Below are 17,772 nucleotides of genomic sequence, written 5' to 3'. Positions count from 1 at the left end.
GTCTTTTTTATAAGGAATCTGAGACAAAGTTGAAAGTTAGTGTGCAGGTCACCAAAAAAAGAAAATATTTGTTATCATTTACTCACTCTCACGTTGTTCCAAACTATGACTTTCTATGTTTTCTGCTGAAAACAACAGAAGATATTTAGAAATAACATTCAATCCCATTGACTTTCACTGTATGGAAAAACACTTTTGAGAAGAAAGAAAATCATACAAGTTTGGAATGACATGAGGATGGGAATTGTGATTTTTGTGTGAACTATCCCTTTAAATGAAATTGAACAGTCTCCTAAACTATGAAAGAGCAACTTCTAAGCAATAACATTTTCATCTGTGGCACAGATTTGGTTTTCCCTTTCTCTGTTTTCCTTCACTCCCCTTCTTCTTCTACATTGTCCTTTATCCAGGATTTCAAGCATGTTTCTTTATCTCTACCTCGTCCCATGTCTAAATCCATTCATTCATTCCTGTCAGTACTCAGTCTTTAATTTGTGTTTAGTGCAGCTCTTCTCTGGTATCTTACGCCTGTATTTGGCTAACTGAAGCTGTGTTGAAGCTGAGGAAACATAAAGGACTGAGCCTGATCCCAGCAAACCAGTTCATTCCAGTGAAAGGAAGTGTTAGTCACATACTCGGTATTTACTGCAAGCCACTTCACTTGACAAACAAACAAAAAGTTCTGTGGCTTTGGCTAATTTAAAGGTAAAGTGTATCATTTCTACGTCACTAACATTGCGAAAAGGTATTACAAAAACAATGAGTCTTTTTAAACAGTTCTCTTAAAACTGGGATAGGAGAAAGTATTTTTCATCATTAAATAAAAGTGTTACACTTGACCTTTAACATTGCTACATTGCTATTACCCACAGTACATAAAAAGGGTATGATGAATTTTGCTCTAGCTGTCCAGCAACTGTAAAAGAACATGAGTGTTTCCCCTTCATACAGTAAGCATACAAGTATTACATTACAAAATATTAATAACATGAGATCATGATAAAAAAATACAAATTGTTGTGGTCATACATGGTCATAGCTTAAGAAAATAATGATCACATTAATACTGCTATTAAAATCATAATCATAATCAATATAATTATTTAATAATAAATACATAAAACTTGTATTTCTTTTTAATTATTTTGCGTGTTGTTTTTTTCTTTGTTTGTTTTTTTGTCAGAATCATTTTCCACAGACACCCAATTGGGTGTGAGAAAGACAGACAAACATTTTCCCAGCTTAATTATTGCCAGTTATTGTTAATTTGGAGCCAGAGTGACAAAGCAGCCTTTGTTTTTAAGAGAACATGGAGTATTTTCTGTAACTGCTGTGAATTGGCCTTGGGCGTTTTTGTTCCACAGTATAAGTCACATTTTGCCGTAAATATATATCTGTAAATTAGGAAAGGCTGGTGTAAATATTCATAAATCTCAGGCATATAAGGAAATGGATAAAGATACTAAATCCCTGAATCCATTATCCATATATTATACATCTTAATGTCATCCATGTGACTTCCAGGTCATTTCTGCTCTCTTCTTGTGCTGTCTTTCTTTTTCTACCTTCTATCTTTTATGTTTGAGATGACGTAGCAGTCAGTCATTTATAATGTACTTCTGTTTTTTTCTTCTGACTTCTCTCTGCTCTGTACCTGCACTCCAGGTTTGACTGGATATCAGTGCAGCGGTACTATAAATCCACAGCAAATATGTTTTATATTTCATAGCCCTGTATATTACTGGAATGACCTTTCAAGGTCCATAACATCAGAATTTTACCCTATTTTTCAAATAAAGCATAATAAATAATGTAGAACATGCATATTTAATAAAGGTGCACAGGAGGCTGGTGGTGATAGATTAGTCTTGTCTCATTTTCCAGTAACAAGGTAATATTTCATAAGCAGAGCACAAAATGTACTACAAAAATATATGTTGAGCTATGGGGTGTTCTAGGTAGTTAATGTGTTCCCAAGTTGTTTTGTAGGTATTCTAGCAAGCTAAATAGATAGGTAGGTAGATAGATAGATAATGTTATTTTCATCATTTTATTTTTATTTACTGTTACATGATTCATGTGAAATGTATGTGTGTGTGTATTTCAGTCATGACTTTGTCAGTTCAGCAGGTCAGAAGTGTGCAGGGGACTAAATGGGTCTTCTCAGTGGAAGGAATGTATCAGTGATAAGGACAGACGAATGGGCTGTGGACAAACTGATGCTGCTAACAAGCCTTCACAGAGGAGTAGGTGATGAGTCATTTTGGTTGCCTGACAACCCGCTACAGAGGTGCTGGCTTTTCAGTTATCTCTGTCAGCATGAGGAATAAAACAACATCTCACAATCAATGTCAAGGGAAGTTAGAGCTTCAATCAGTTCAACCACCTGTGACGTTATTACACAGATGAAAAAGATTCAAATTTTGGTAGTGCCTATTTACATCAAATGCAAATACCCAAACGTGTTGGGAAAAGGCTGTTTTTTGCTAACCGTCACTACTGCTAAGACTATTTACACAGTGTACAAATAACATGTTACTTTATTTACAATTTACCTGTGTAGCATCTAGTACTTTAGTGTAAACTAGACGCTGTATGTTGCTGTTTACACATAGTACAACCAGTTTTTACCACTATTTACACTGTAAATAGAATTGACCTTCAACGCTTTAAGTTTATCTACATTAATTGTGTACCTAGAAAACCTAAATCAGCTCAAATAACACTTGAGATAAAGAAAACAACACGTTACTGAAAATAAAAATTCATCAAGTATGTAGGTCAGATCACTACAAATAAATTACAGTTTTTGCCTATTACTATAGAGGGTAATAAATAAATAAATAAATATTGATGTTATTAAATAAAATAAAAAAGTGATGATAAATAAGCAATCTGTTTTTTAATGTACACTTTAATTTATTATTTTTTATGGAATAAATTACAGAATTGTTTATTTATTTGTTTGTTTGTTTATTTAGAAATGGGTTTATTTAGATAGGGACTGTACATAAATCATGTTCTAGCCAGAAGAAGGTGAAAAATATGCAATGTACATAGAGAGCAATTTGCATCTCGAGTCCCTAGAAAGGCTTTTCTTGCAATAAAATAAATAAATAACAATAATAATAGACTGATTAGGCTACCTATTTAGGGTTACTGGCAACATATAATTAAAATTAAAACAATTAATAAAATTTTGTTAAACATGCATACAGCTCTTTATTTTAAACCAGTGCTTAACCATCATTATAAAACATTTTTTTTTACATTTTAAATTTTTTTTATAACAATTCAATAACAAAATTGACAACAATTCTAATATGAGATCACAAAATAAGAAACTTTTAAAAACAACAAAAAATCTAAACCTTTTCAGATTGATGTAACTGCCCTAATATTATATAGCACTTTTTTGTCCTGGTATTATTATTATTATTTTATTTTTTCATATTTATGTTTATCTTCATTTTATGTTTTGTTGTTGTAATTCTGTCTTACATGCTTTAAACAGTACGACATTGCCTTATATCTGGCTTGTACTTTTTGTCTTGTATTTATATATGACGAAACTAATAAAATAAAACAAAAAAATAAAATCAAATAAATCAAATAAAATCAAATAAAATGGCTCGGTGACAGTGAGGAAAAACAAAAACAGATTAGCAAATGCCTAAGCTTAGTATTGCTGGTGAACAGCGCTCTCTGCTGTTACCGTGGCACCCCTACACGTGAAGTGCAAGTCGCCGCTTCCGCCATTTCAAACGCAACATCCGGTTGTGCAGCAGCCATTTTGTCTGTTCAGGCAAGTACACCCCACACGGTCAAGAACTGACGTTCCCCCTTGAAAAACATTTCAGAAATATCACACTCGATACTTTTCCGTGTCATCTATGGAAGTGGGAACGGGCTGAAAAAATACCTTGTTGAATTCTACGCTCGAGAATAGCTCTCACTGGCTGATGCGTCTCGTTTCTGTTGAGTGAGCTTCATTAATCGGGGTTATGTCGAACGAGGAGAGTTACTTAGCCATCCAGCGCTACTTGACTGATGAACGTGAGCCTTACGCACCGGGCACGCACGGTAACACCAAGAGAAAGATCCGGAAGGCAGCTGCTTGTTACATAGTGCGCAATGGGATTCTTTATTATCAGAGGCGACAGAAAGGCCTGGATGAATTCACGGAGCTGGAAGTGGTGCTGCAGGCCGAGAGACGGAAGGAACTCATCACGGAGGCGCACATCACGTCCGGAGGGGAACACCTCAACCAGCAGCAAACATGGGAAATCATCTCCCAGAAATACTGGTGGAGAGGTACACTAATCACTAATGTAATGACCGCTGGAATCGCTTAAACGTTTCTTGTCTTTAGGTTATATGTCAAGTTAGATGACAAGTAAGGAATCTCTCCATAGATGTCTATGAGTCTCTATGATACTCTCTCTCTCTCTCTGTACATATAAATAAAGATATAGTAAGACACGAACACAATATTTCATTTGCATCTAATGCAGCTTCCAACCTTCTTAGAATAGATTCATACAACTTTTGTGTAGTCTTCAGATGAATGTTGTTTATAATATCATCTGCCAATTAGGAAACCGAATTATCTCCAAAACTGTCCAAAGTGGTTTGATAACATTCAAGTCAGGAGATTTGTTTGGCCAGGGTAGATGTTAAAGTTCATCTTGGTGATCCAGATGTCCTGATTTTATGATTGTGACACCATATTTTTTGTAATGTATCATTGGTGTTTGTGGTTAAGGTTGTATTAATTATAGCTATTTCATGGGTGTTCTCTGTGATCGGATTTTGAGGAAACAGGGTCTTCAAGGTGAATATTGAGGTTTGCTGTCACCTTTGCTGCAGTGGTACTGTGTTCTGTCGTTTTTGGAAATCTGACAAGTATGAACAACTTATACTACACTGATATAACTTAGAGATTCAATAATTGTGCTATGTGTTTATGTGTGTGTGTGGCAGACTAGGCAAGCAGTACACAAAGCGGATCATCGCACTCTGAATAGCTTTTTATTGTCCAAGTGTGATTGGGAATGAACTTAACGTGGTAGTTTCTGAGATAGAACATGCAATATTATATTTAGGGTTTTTGAGACAACATTTGTTATCATAAGTAGCCTAAACCTAATCGTCTTATGACAGGAGTGCTGAAGCAGGTGAAGGACTGCATCAAAGAGTGCAGTTACTGCCAAAGCAAGCAGGAGAAGGGGAGAGGAAATGCCGAAGATGCCACCAAACAAGCAGCTGTCCGACAAGCGAGACGAAAGACCTCTGTATGTGCCAGCGAGGAAGAGGACGATGAGGCAAATGATGATTTGGATTCGGAGCAGTCCAGTGCAGTTGATAAACACGAATTGGTGTTTGTAAGTATACCATTTGTGTCACTGAATTAAAATTGGTTTCCTGAAATTTTTAATTTAATTAACATTATTTCAGGTACAATAGCATCATTCTTGATATTAGATGAAGGATGAGGATATAAGATGAGGATATTGAAATCACTTTCAATTGTGTTGATATAAATATTAGTTTTTCTAAATTACAGTGACTATAAATACAAGTATTATATTTTATGTTTTTAATGTATTTATGCACATGATAATGATATTGTTTTTCTCCTTTATGCGTTCTTATAGGTGGACAGTAAGGGAATTGTCAAACAGTTCTTACCAAAGCATGGGCAGACCATGCTGGACAAGTTGAACCAGCAGCGAATGAATAATGAGTTCTGTGATATCACCCTGCTTATTGAGGGTGAAGCGCATCGTGCGCATAAAGTTGTCCTGGCCTCCTGCAGTGATTATTTCTATGAGCTCTTTGTGGAAAAGGGTGCTATGTCCAGTCATGAAGCTGTCGTTGACCTCTCTGGTAAGAAGAACGCACCATGCTGTTGATTGAAATTATGAAATAAACTAAAAGACAAATCAATTTAAGGATTTATGTTTATTATATGAAGTATTTAAAGGTATAGATCACCCAAAATGTATTTATTTGTCTCACCCTCATATTGTTCTAAAGCTGTATGACCTACTTTCTTCTTCTGCTGTGGAACATAAAAGAAGAAATTTTGAGAAAAAAATGACCAAAAATAGTGCTTCCATACAATGAAAGATAGCGGTAACTAAAGTGTTTGGATTAGTGCTGTCAAACGATTAATCGCATCCAAAATAAAAGTTTTTGTTTATATTGTATATCTGTGTGTATGTGTACATTTATTATGTATATATAAGTACACAACCATGCATGTATAGATTTAAGAAAAATGTTACGTTTATATAATAAATATATTTATATTATATAAGTATATACATGTACATATTTTCAAAATATATACTATATGTTTGTGTATTTATATATACATAATAAATATACACAGTACTCTCAGATATATTATGAAAATACAATTCGCGATTAATCATTTGACAGCACTAGTTTGGATACCAACATTTTTCACAAAAAATAAATAAAATGTATGTTCAATAAAAGAGTCATTACAGTTATGGAACATCATGAGGTTGAAAAAATTAACAGAATTTTCATTTGTGGGTGAACTTTGCCTATATATAAATAAATATATACATATAATCTCTGTTCCAAACTCTGTTTCCATAAACAGCATCCAAACCAAAATATGACCTCAAAGTGGTTAATCTGAAACACTATTCATGGGCAGCAACTCCATTAACACTTTGAAAACGATTAATTTAATATGCATAAAATATGTTACATAATATTTTGGTGAGATGGTTATTATAGTTCTTTTTAATACTACTGTTCTTTTTAACCATTTTAACAAATATGATCACAAAAAATAAAGTTGCTGTCTAAAGTAAAAATCTGTTTATTTTACAGACTGGCAATGGCCATCAAAAAAAAAAAAACTACATTAGTCAACCTCTAATGTGTAAAATGTTGCCTATATAGAAATGCTCCCTAGCTAGTTTGTAGTTAGTATGAGAACATTAACTGTTTAATTTATTGGGGTGTTATTTGAGAATATTGTATGTATTTGAATTGCCATTTGTTTTTTTTTCCCCCAGGCTTCAGCAAGGCCAGTTTTCTGCCATTACTGGATTTTGCCTACACCTCCAATCTGACCTTCAACTTCTGCGTGATGGCAGATGTAGCCACACTGGCACGGCACTTACTGATGGCGGAAGTGCTTGAGATCTGTGAGTCCGTGCATAAGAAAGTGGAAGAGCAGAAGCTGATGGTCTACCAGAGAGGAGATATTCACACTGTGGTATCCAGCCAACCTGCGCCCCCTCAGCCAATCACACCCGCCGCTTCCGAAACCTATGTAGTGACTATGCAGAGTGAAGCCACAGCTGAAGAAGGGCAGTCCCTGGCTGTAATCACAAGTGAAATCGGGACGGCTGAATCGCTGGCGTTGCTTGCCGGTGCGACTGTAGATGGCGAAACGATGACTGTAGTCACTCATAGCGGACAGGCTGGCTCAGCTGAATCTCTTGCCATGGTGGCCCACAGCGGCCAGGCCGAGGAGGGCGAGACCATGACTTTGGTCACTCACTCTGGCCAGGCAGGTTCAGGTGAGTCCCTGGCTGTAGTACAGGCCTGTTGGTCTGTAGAGGAGCCACAGGTTGGTGACACACCTATCGCAGAGAGCATGCAGACCGGAGCCTTTCTCATTAGTGTGGATCCTGGCAAAACAGATGCTTCTGAGACTGTGCATTTAGCTGCAGCAGCGCCACCTGCTGTGCAGGATGAGCGCCAGGTGGCTGAACCAACACGTCAATCCGAGCCTGCAGCAGCGCCACAGTCATCCCCTGCACCAGTGAAAAGGAGGCCAGGAAGACCACCTAAAGTGAAGCAACAGGAACCGCCGCCGCCTCTTCCTTCAGAGGAGGAGCCCGCAGAGATGGAGGGTGTTGAGGATGGATCTGCTGCAGATGAAGAGAACAAAGAAGAGGAATGCTTAGATCCCAACAAGAGATACCTGAGAAAACGATCCGTGAAAGAAGGAGGGTATGTTCGTCTTCATATGGGAATTGAGACGGAGGAGGAAGAGAAAAGCACCTCACCTCCTACGAAGGTATGCAGCTCTCTTTCACTTGACATACAATTCATTTGTAAATTTGATGATGGCCCAGTCCCAAATGGTGCCCTTTTGGACTTGGCATATTTGTGAGGTCCACAGGACCGCAGGGTGGCCCATCTGTCATTTTATGGCTTAAAAGGGTGCTCAGGAGTGCCCCCTATGTGGCCTTGATTCACCCTTTGTCAAAGCCTGGTGTCCTGATATCATCTCCTAAAATCATTGAGGAAACAGTCTTCATTGAAAAATGTAATTCTTGAAATTAAAAACCTTAAGTAGTTACTACATTAACAATTAAATAATAATTATTGATAGTGGAATAATCAAATATATTTCCAAAAAATGTATTTTAAGCGAAGTCATGGGACGTGCCAACATGCAGAACTTAGAAACTTGCGGGGGGGGGGGGGGGGGGGCTCCAAAAATGTAATATTTATGTAGTACGAATAATTCATGATATTTGTTAAAAACAAAAATAAATTGTTTTACCTTGAAACTTCAGAATAATTTATAAATGTAACAATTTAGATCTTACTCTAATGTATTATGTGAAGTGAAATCAAATGATTTAATATTCATGTATTTTAACAAAACTGCTTCATCGCTTATTAATATTTGAAAAAACACTGAATGCCATGCATAAACAGAAACGTGTGAGGAAAAAAACATTACATTTATGATCAGATGGTTTACGATATTTGTAAAATAACAAAAACAACAAAAATGCTTTTTTAATTTGAAAAATATATTCTTCGATGTTTACAGTTATGTATTAATTGAAGTAAAATGTTATTCTAAATTTTTCAATGTTGTTATCTACAGAAGTCAACATTTGAAGTGGTTCAAAGAAGTTCATCAAAGCCCTAAAACAAGAACGTGTTTTGGTTTTAGGACAACTTTGATAAAAGGTTTTGATCCACCTCAAATGTTGACTAGTATGTTTTCTCCACAGTCCATTTAAACTTTTCTTGAAAATGTATTAATATTTTTCAAAACCTCAAAATCAAAATGAAAACATTAAAATACAAGAGTACAGCCAAAAACCTGGGACATGCATTTTAAACTAGATTTGATTGACATAGACACTATGATTTGTCATTAAGCCCAATACTATGATGTTGGTTAATGAGCCAAGGATTAGGATAGAAAAAATGCACTCAAAGGCAGTCAGCCAGATTGGCTTATTAGAATCACGCTGTGTCCCCAGACACCTCAGAGATTTGCCAGGAGAGGCCGACCGGTTCAGTCTGCCAAGAAGAATCTTGAAGAGTTTTCAGAGACAAACCTGGAGGCTGCTTCTGATGCCGTAGCTGCTTTAGCAGAGGAACCGGAGCCTGTTGCAGACCAGCCAGAGACTGTGGAGGGAGGCGCACTACAGGGAGACCCAGGAGGAGCTGTGGAGGGAGAACACGCTTGTAACGACTGTGGCTTGGTGTTCCACAGGCGGTACGCCCTCATCATGCACGCTCTGAAACACGAGAAGACTCGCAGCTTCAAGTGCAGTGTATGTACCCTTGGGCTGAATAAAAAGTAATAATTCTAGCCTGATCTTTATGCATTTTGGTAATTTTTCTGACCTTTCTTTTATCCTCACAGATTTGCAATAAGGAATTCCAGTACGCAGCTTCGCTCCGAGCTCATTTGGCCCGTCACAAGCATCAGAAGACCCAGAGAGCCAGCATGACACGAGCCACGGCCGCAGAAGATTCTCAGGGGTCAGAAGATCAGATGAAGTATCGAACCAAACGTGAGTTTGTGTGTGATATCTGTGGCAAGACTCTGCCCAAGCTGTACTCCCTGCGCATTCATATGCTGAACCACACGGGGGTGAGGCCACACACCTGCAAGGTTTGCGGGAAGAGCTTTGCCACCAAGCACAGTCTGAAGATGCACCGGTCGCTGCACGACTCCCTCAAGAGATTTCAGTGCACTGTCTGTGAGAAATCTTTCGTCACCAAGAGAAGCCTGGAGGAGCATACAAGCATTCACACAGGTACACACACACACACACACACACACACACACACACACACACACATACTCCTTTTACTTGTGTCAGATGAATAGGTAAATATGCAAGTATCTAATGGAGCTCTGTCATTATGTGATTAGAATTAATTATGGATGAAAAAATGCATTGATATGCTCATAAATAAAATTCAGTGTGTTTTGATTAGGAATCAGTTACAGAATAATAACTAACTATTTTTACACTGCTAACACTACTAAGTTGGTATGGTGTTTTTCTTGTTTTGTTTGTTTTTTTGGAATGAAATTAATACTTTTATTCAGCTAAGATGCATTCAATTGTTTTAAACGTGACCGCAAATAATGTTTCTATATAATGATAATTTCACCTCCTACGAATAATTTCTTAGAATGTTTCTATTTCAAATAAATGCTTTTCTTGAATTACATCTAAGAAGCCTGAAAAAAAGTATCATGGGTTCCAAAAGAATATCGAGAAGCATAACAATTTTCAAAATTAATTTTAATTGATGATAATAATAATAAAAAATATAGCTGCAAGGAGCGATAACCGGGGTTCAAGGCCTAAGGTGGTATGCTTTTAGGGTCTAGGCCAACCTGGATGCATAGCTGACAGTGAAACTCGTCGAAAATGGACAATATGCTCACAGACAGACACACACACACACACACAGAAATGAAACGGTTAAACTATCATATTAATAATCAGTAAGCATGCTTACACTCACATACACGGACATACACGCACACATATTTTGTAGCAGATATAGATATTTGAAATAAATGACAGGTGACAATACTTTTTTCAAGTCTTCTCTTTTTAAGAGTTTATATAGTCATTTTCAGGTTTCTCTGTGATCGTAATATGGCAAAATTGTAAAAACTGACATATTTGTATGAACAAAATGGCAAACTTGAATTAAATGTGATTTTAAATGTTATAACAGTGGTTTTATAATATCTCCATAAGAAAGCCTATAAACATTGCTGTTTTAGTGTTTCATAAGCCCATTAGTGGTCTTCCGCTGCCATGTAGTGGTTATAAATTGCCATTTCTCATACAACACTGTGTTTTTAACATTTATAACTATTATAGTGTTATTTTTTTGTGCCTAATCTCTCTTAAATTTTGCATGCTTGTTTAGAATGAAGTTATGCATCATTTTACACAGTTTGTGGGCTTTCTTTTAGTATTAATAGGCCTTTGGGTACACTATGTCGATAGCATATTATAAAATGACCGGTTTATAATTGTCCAAATGCAAATGTTCAACATTGTTTTGATAATTATTGACCTAGAGAGTCTAGAGAACAGTACTGCACTGATTTGACTGATTTTGAGTTAAAAACTGAAGGCTAGTTGACAAAAGCATGTTTTTTTCAATAATCTCAAATACTTAAAGAACAGTTTGATTGACAGCAGTGATTGTGGAGGCAAAGTTGATCAAAATGAGAAGATCTATCATATGATATGAAGATAGCGTATTTGTGAATATATGAGCATTTTTTTAGCAATTTGTGGCCATTTACCATAGAAATCTTGTGTTTTTGAAACCTTTTTAGCTGTTATAGCGTTATAGTTCACATTATTACTGTTTTTACTGATCAGTTAAATGTAGCGATGGGGAGCATAAGAGAGGGGTTTTTTCAGAAATGTAAAAAAAAAAAAAAAACTTACCGGCTCCAAATTTTTTTCATAGTAGTGTACTTTAGGCAAAGCAAGGTTATTTATATAACACATTTCTTACACAATGGTAATTCAAAGTGCTTTACATTGTAAAAAATAAACTTCAAAATGAAAAATAGTAAAATACAAATAATACAAGCAATACAAATAAATTTATGAATTGGTTAAAAGACATGCCAAAAAGCTGAATAAATTCTGTAAATAAAAAATTAAGTGTAGTTTTAAAATGTCAAAATGTGAAAGTAAAGAGAGATGTTTTAAGTTTGGACTTCAATGTAGGTGCCTCTCATCTGGAACTGGTTCCTGACGCTTAGTAGATACTGTCTTACTGTATTTGGAATTAATCCTAAATATTTTTATTTGTAAAAATCAAACTCCAGATTCCAGCATGGACACTTTTAGTTGCTGTTAAAAGTCAGCATGTTTTCGGATGTATGAACCAAATGTATTAATTTATACCTAAACCCAAATTTAAGAGTATTTAGTAAAAGGTTGCAATTAAGTCACATTATTGTCTGAGCAAAAATGTACACTCTTAGTTGTAATGTAGTTATTACACTGTTTGTAACATTACGAAAAATGCTAAATCAGTTCATAATAGCAGTTTGTTTAACAGGTGAATCAAAGTACTTATGCACAACATGTGGAGCATCTTTTCACCGTGCGTCCGGACTGAGCAAACACCTCAAGAAACATCAACCCAGACCTGAGGTCCGCTCATTCCACTGTTCTCAGTAAGTGCCTTATCCCTCGACACATGCACACAACAGTTTTCTTCAAACAACCCATTAGAATTATTAACATATTTTTCCAATATAACGGTTTAGTTCCTTAATTTGTTCTTTTTGTTCCTTCATTATAGCTGTGATAAGAGTTTCTTTGAAGCAAAAGACCTGCAGCAGCACATGAATAAGCACTTAGGCCTAAAGCCCTTCCAGTGCCAGGTCTGCGGCAAATGCTACAGCTGGAAGAAGGACTGGTACTCGCACGTCAAATCGCACACTGTTGCCGAGCCCTTCAGGTGAGAGTAAAATAGTTCATTTATTATAGGGGTGTTTTGAAAGGTTATTTTTTAAGAAGAAAAATATTTTATTATTATTTTATTTATTATTAAAGTTTTTAGACTGAAAGAAAAACATGACCTTAGATCTGAAAAGAGCCTGTCATGGAAATTATATTCTGTATTATATAATTAATACCTGAACTCTAGAGAGACTTGAGCACTTGTTAGAGGTAGACTTCAAACTTAATTGTGTGTTTTGTCCTTTTGGCAGGTGTAATGTGTGTGGGAAGGAGTTCTTTGAGAAGGCCCTGTTTAGACGGCATGTCAAGAAAGCCACTCATGGAAAGAAGGGCAGAGTGAAGCAGAACTTGGAGAGAGAGTGTGAACACTGTGGGAGGAAGTTCACACAGCTCAGAGAGTACCGCCGCCACATGAACAATCACCAGGGTGAGTGGAGAATCATACATAAACACATGTTTTGTAGAATGATTATAAATAATTTATATGCAGATTTAGGAACTGTTTCATCAAAAAAAAAAAAAAAAAAAAAAAAAAAATATATATATATATATATATATATATATATATATATATATATATATATATATATATATATATATAAAAAAAACTTATTATTTTTTATTTGTAATTTTGTTTTTTTGCTGCAAGAGTTTTGGCAACACTGACTGAATCTGTTCTGACTCAGTCGTTTCTGGGACAACTATGTTGTTGTTGGTTGTGAGATATATATATATGGCCCGGAAACCACACACATATGTATATATGTATGTGTATATGTATATATATATATATATATATATATATACAGGGGTACCGTTATGGGGGGGGCTCCCCCTCGCACCGATATCACATGAATTAGTTGTGATGTATATACATATATCTTTTTTTTTTTTTTTTTTTGCTTTGTTACCATTCAGAAGCCAAACAAAAAATAAATGTTTGTACATAATAATAATAATAATAATAATAATAAATAAATAGTTTTTCTTAGTTCATCCACACACAAAAAAACAGCTTTTCATTTCTATGTATTTTGTATATATACAGTCAAACCAAAATTTATTCAGACACCTTCAACATTTCTCACATTATCAGTTTATTTGCTATAGTTAGTTTAGAAAATGGTAATAAAATATGACAGGAACTCAGTTAAACTGTGTCAGAACAAATTCATCTTGATAATGTCAGATTACTTTGATAGAAAGGTATATAATGAATTATATACACACACAGTATACTTGTTCTCCAACATAACCCCCCTCCCCATTTAATTTATAAATAGATTTTCTTAGTTCTCCATAAAAATATCTTTGTTTCGCCACTATGTATAGTACTAAATTCTAAACAAACTATTTTTTAAAGATACATGCATTGTTTGAAGCATGTCACCCAAATCAAATTATGATTTGTTTTAATTAAAAGATTCATAACCTGCACATCTGTAATGCAGCTGTAGGTGGCACTGCATGTCTCTGTACAGACCCAGTGAACAGGAAATAATCAACATGAGTCATTATTGGGATTCAATCATCATCCTGTTGAGATGTTCAGTCTAATCAGACATCCTACACACTTTCATGCTTGTTTGTGGCAATTTTACAGTCAGCTGACATTTTGGTTTGGGTATCAGCCACTTGAAATGCTTATAAATAGCTGAGTTTAACAGATGTCATGCTGCTCTTTTTATTTTTATAGGAGTGAAGCCCTTTGAGTGTCTGACCTGTGGCGTTGCATGGGCTGATGCTCGTTCGCTGAAGCGTCACGTTCGCACTCACACGGGCGAGCGCCCTTATGTGTGCCCGCTGTGCCAGGAGGCCCACATAGATGCCAGAACGTTGCGGAAGCACATAACAAAGTTCCACGGAGATCAGTTGCCCGGCAAAATCATGCTGGAGAAGGACACTCTGCAGTTCCACAACCAAGGCACACAGGTGGAACACGCCGTCAGCATCCTCGGTTCAGAACTGCCCCCTGAACTCCAACCTCCACAGCCTCCCACCACAGAGGAGATAGAGACCGTGCTCATCACAGAAGAAACCGTGGAGGCCGTGCAGGCTATGAGTGAGGGAGCCGTGGCCACGTTGTCTGATCAGAGTATTATGCAGGTGGTGAACTACGTCTTGGCACAGCAGGCTGTAGTTAAAGTGGAAGAGGCACCAGAAATCATCCAGACCATGGAAGTGGAGGTGGCCCATGTAGCAGAGGTGGAGTGAGACCACCTCAACTGAACCTTGCCTGGCAGAAAAAATATGATGACTATGGGCAGGTTTATTCTTTTTTTGTTGTCATATGCACCCTGTGTGATCATGTAAAAAAGTGCTCATTTATTTTTGACGTAAAATGTAAATTAAAATAAGCTCAAAGGACTCTGAGTTTGCTTATATCATTGTGAGTGTGTGTGTGTGAATCAGTGCATGATGTGGATGTGTGAATATGCTTGATTTCCATTATAGTGAACTTTTCTGTACATATGTACATAAACGTAATAATTTTTATTGAAATACAATACCAATCAAGCATACGACAAATGAATTGCAATATAAACATTTGGCTTTTTTGTAACTAGGTTACATTTTCTCATTATTAAGGCTGTTCTTTTTCTTTTTGATTATTTGTAAAGCTTAGCTGAGATATAAGCTCTAACAGTCTTAGCAAAAGGGCCATAGGCTCTTGTCTGTTGTATAATGCGGTTCCTCAGTCTCCGCTGAATACTATGTATAGCAGCAGAAATGACAACCAAATAAAAAAACTCCATCTGCAGGGATGCACCATGTGCTATATTTCTTTTCTGTTTTTCATTTCATGTGTCTTGAAGTGTGAAAATGTGGAAAGTCTCTATGCACCACAACCAGCATCCCAAGATTTGTGAGAGCTGATAGTAAAAATGTACTAAGGTTTTATTATAGTGTTAGCTGTTGGCAGACATTTTGTAGAGTAAGATTAAATCTATTGTGTTCTGTCTGGCAGGAATTTTTCTAAATATGTTCTAGCTGCCATTTTTTTTAACATGCAGTATTACAATAGAGGTATGTAGCGTTATATACACAAAAATCAGCATCCAGCAAAAATATTTTAGCCACCTATGATTTTAGCTGTGCACTGTTTAAAAAAAAAAAAAAAGTTTAATTTATGATAAATGGTATGCCCAGCACCTGATGTTACAAGTATTACCAGTGTATTTTAATCATCTGTGCCATTAAATTATACAACATTAATGTACTTGCATAAGCTATTAGTGTAAAAACGAATTAGTTGAGTAATGGAAGAAAACATACCAAAATATGCATACATTTTTTACATATAGGCCTATATATTTAAGGCTATATATATATATATACACACTCTAAAAATGCTGGGTTAAATTAAATGCAACCCATTTTTCCATATTTTACCCAGCGCTGGGTTGTATTTAACCCAGCATTTTTTTTTTAGTGTACATACAGTGGTGTGAAAAAGTGTTGGCCCCCTTCCTGATTTTTTATTTTTTTGCATGTTTGTCACACTTTAATGTTTCAGATCATCAAACTAATTTAAATATTAATCAAAGATAAGTAAACACAACATGCAGTTTTTGAATGAAGTTTTTTATTATGAAGGGAGAACAAACTCCAAACCCACATGGCCCTGTGTGAAAAAGTGCTTGCCCCCTAAACCTAATAACTGGTTGGGCCACCCTTAGAAGCAACAACTGCAATCAAGCATTTGCGATAACTTGCAATGAGTCTGTTAGAGCGCTGTGGAGGAATTTTGTCCCACTCATCTTGGCAGAATTGTTGTAATTCAGCCACATTTGAGGGTTTTCGAGCATGAACCGCCTTTTTAAGGTCATGCCACAGCATCTCAATAGGATTCAGGTCAGGACTTTGACTAGGCCGCTCCAAAGTCTTCATTTTGTTTTTCTTCAGCCATTCAGAGGTGGATTTGCTGGTGTGTTTTGGATCATTGTCCTGCTGCAGAAACCAAGTTCACTTCAGCCTGAGGTCACGAACAGATGGCCGGACATTGTCCTTCAGGATTTTTTGGTAGACAGCTGAATTCATGATTCCATTTATCACAGCAAGTCTTCCAGGTCCTGAAGCAACAAAACAGCCCCAGACCATCACACTACCACCACCATATTTTACTGTTGGTATGATGTTCTTTTTCTGAAATGCTGTGTTACTTTTACGCCAGATGTAATGAGGCACACACCTTCCGAAAAGTTCAACTTTTGTCTCGTCAGTCCACAGAGTATTTTCCCAAAAGTCTTGGGGATCATCAAGATGTTTTCTGGCAAAACTGAGATGAGCCTTTATGTTATTTTTGCTCAGCAGCGGTTTTCGTCTTGGAACTCTGCCATGCAGGCCATTTTTGCCCAGTCTCTTTCTTATGGTGGAGTCATGAACACTGACCTTAACTGAGGCAAGTGAGGCCTGCAGTTCTTTAGATGTTGTTGTGGGGTCTTTTGTGACCTCTTGCAAACACTTCTTCACACAGGGCCATGTGGGTTTGGATTTTGTTTTCCCTTCATAAAAAAACTGCATGTTGTGTTTACTTGTGTTATCTTTGATTCATATTTCAATTTGTTTGATGATCTGAAACATTAAAGTGTGACAAACATGCAAAAAAATTAAAAATCAGGAAGGGGGCCAACACTTTTTCACACCACTGTATATATATATATATATATATATATATATATATATAGGTTATATATACATACATATATATTAATTCCCTTGAATATGGTGAAGACTTATAATTTTTTTATTTAATTTTTATTATATTATAATTTTTATGTAGGCTATCTCCTTTTTAGAAAATAGCCTACTAATCTTTTTTATGCGATTGTGGTTAGTAAGGTATTTTACAAAAATAGGCTACATAAATTATAATTTTTTTAATAGTGTGACAACCCATTGCAAATCCTTATAGTAGCCTAAGTTATATTCCATTAGTGCATTTAGTGTTCGTGTTTATTCATTGTGAAATGTTTAGAAAGACGAGATTTTTGTG

At 36.1% G+C, this 17,772-nt stretch overlaps 1 protein-coding gene across 1 annotated transcript; it reads left to right on the top strand.

Annotated features, from left to right (window-relative positions):
- The first annotated feature begins 3,775 nt into the window (after positions 1-3,775).
- Positions 3,776-15,995, top strand: zbtb11 (zinc finger and BTB domain containing 11). Its single transcript, XM_079431789.1, has 10 exons — positions 3,776-4,314; positions 5,164-5,384; positions 5,658-5,889; positions 7,062-8,074; positions 9,285-9,581; positions 9,674-10,070; positions 12,370-12,487; positions 12,616-12,774; positions 13,028-13,203; positions 14,473-15,995. Exons 1-10 carry the CDS (start codon positions 4,005-4,007, stop codon positions 14,988-14,990), a joined length of 3,441 nt encoding a protein of 1,146 aa, XP_079287915.1. The 5' UTR covers positions 3,776-4,004; the 3' UTR covers positions 14,991-15,995.
- The last annotated feature ends 1,777 nt before the right edge of the window (positions 15,996-17,772 follow it).

The sequence above is a fragment of the Barbus barbus genome (genome assembly GCF_936440315.1).
Source record: "Barbus barbus genome assembly, chromosome: 13".
In the NCBI taxonomy this organism is placed as follows: Eukaryota; Metazoa; Chordata; class Actinopteri; order Cypriniformes; family Cyprinidae; genus Barbus; species Barbus barbus.
The sequence above is the reverse complement of the archived record's forward strand: the minus strand, read 5'-3'. Positions and strand labels throughout refer to the sequence as shown.

Bases quoted from the DNA above. Each gene is read 5' to 3' on its own strand.
- zbtb11 (XM_079431789.1), top strand. From the start codon at position 4,005: ATGTCGAACGAGGAGAGTTACTTAGCCATCCAGCGCTACTTGACTGAT. The intron at 5,385-5,657 runs GTAAGTATACCA...GCGTTCTTATAG, and splicing joins ATAAACACGAATTGGTGTTT to GTGGACAGTAAGGGAATTGT. The intron at 5,890-7,061 runs GTAAGAAGAACG...TTTTTCCCCCAG, and splicing joins AGCTGTCGTTGACCTCTCTG to GCTTCAGCAAGGCCAGTTTT.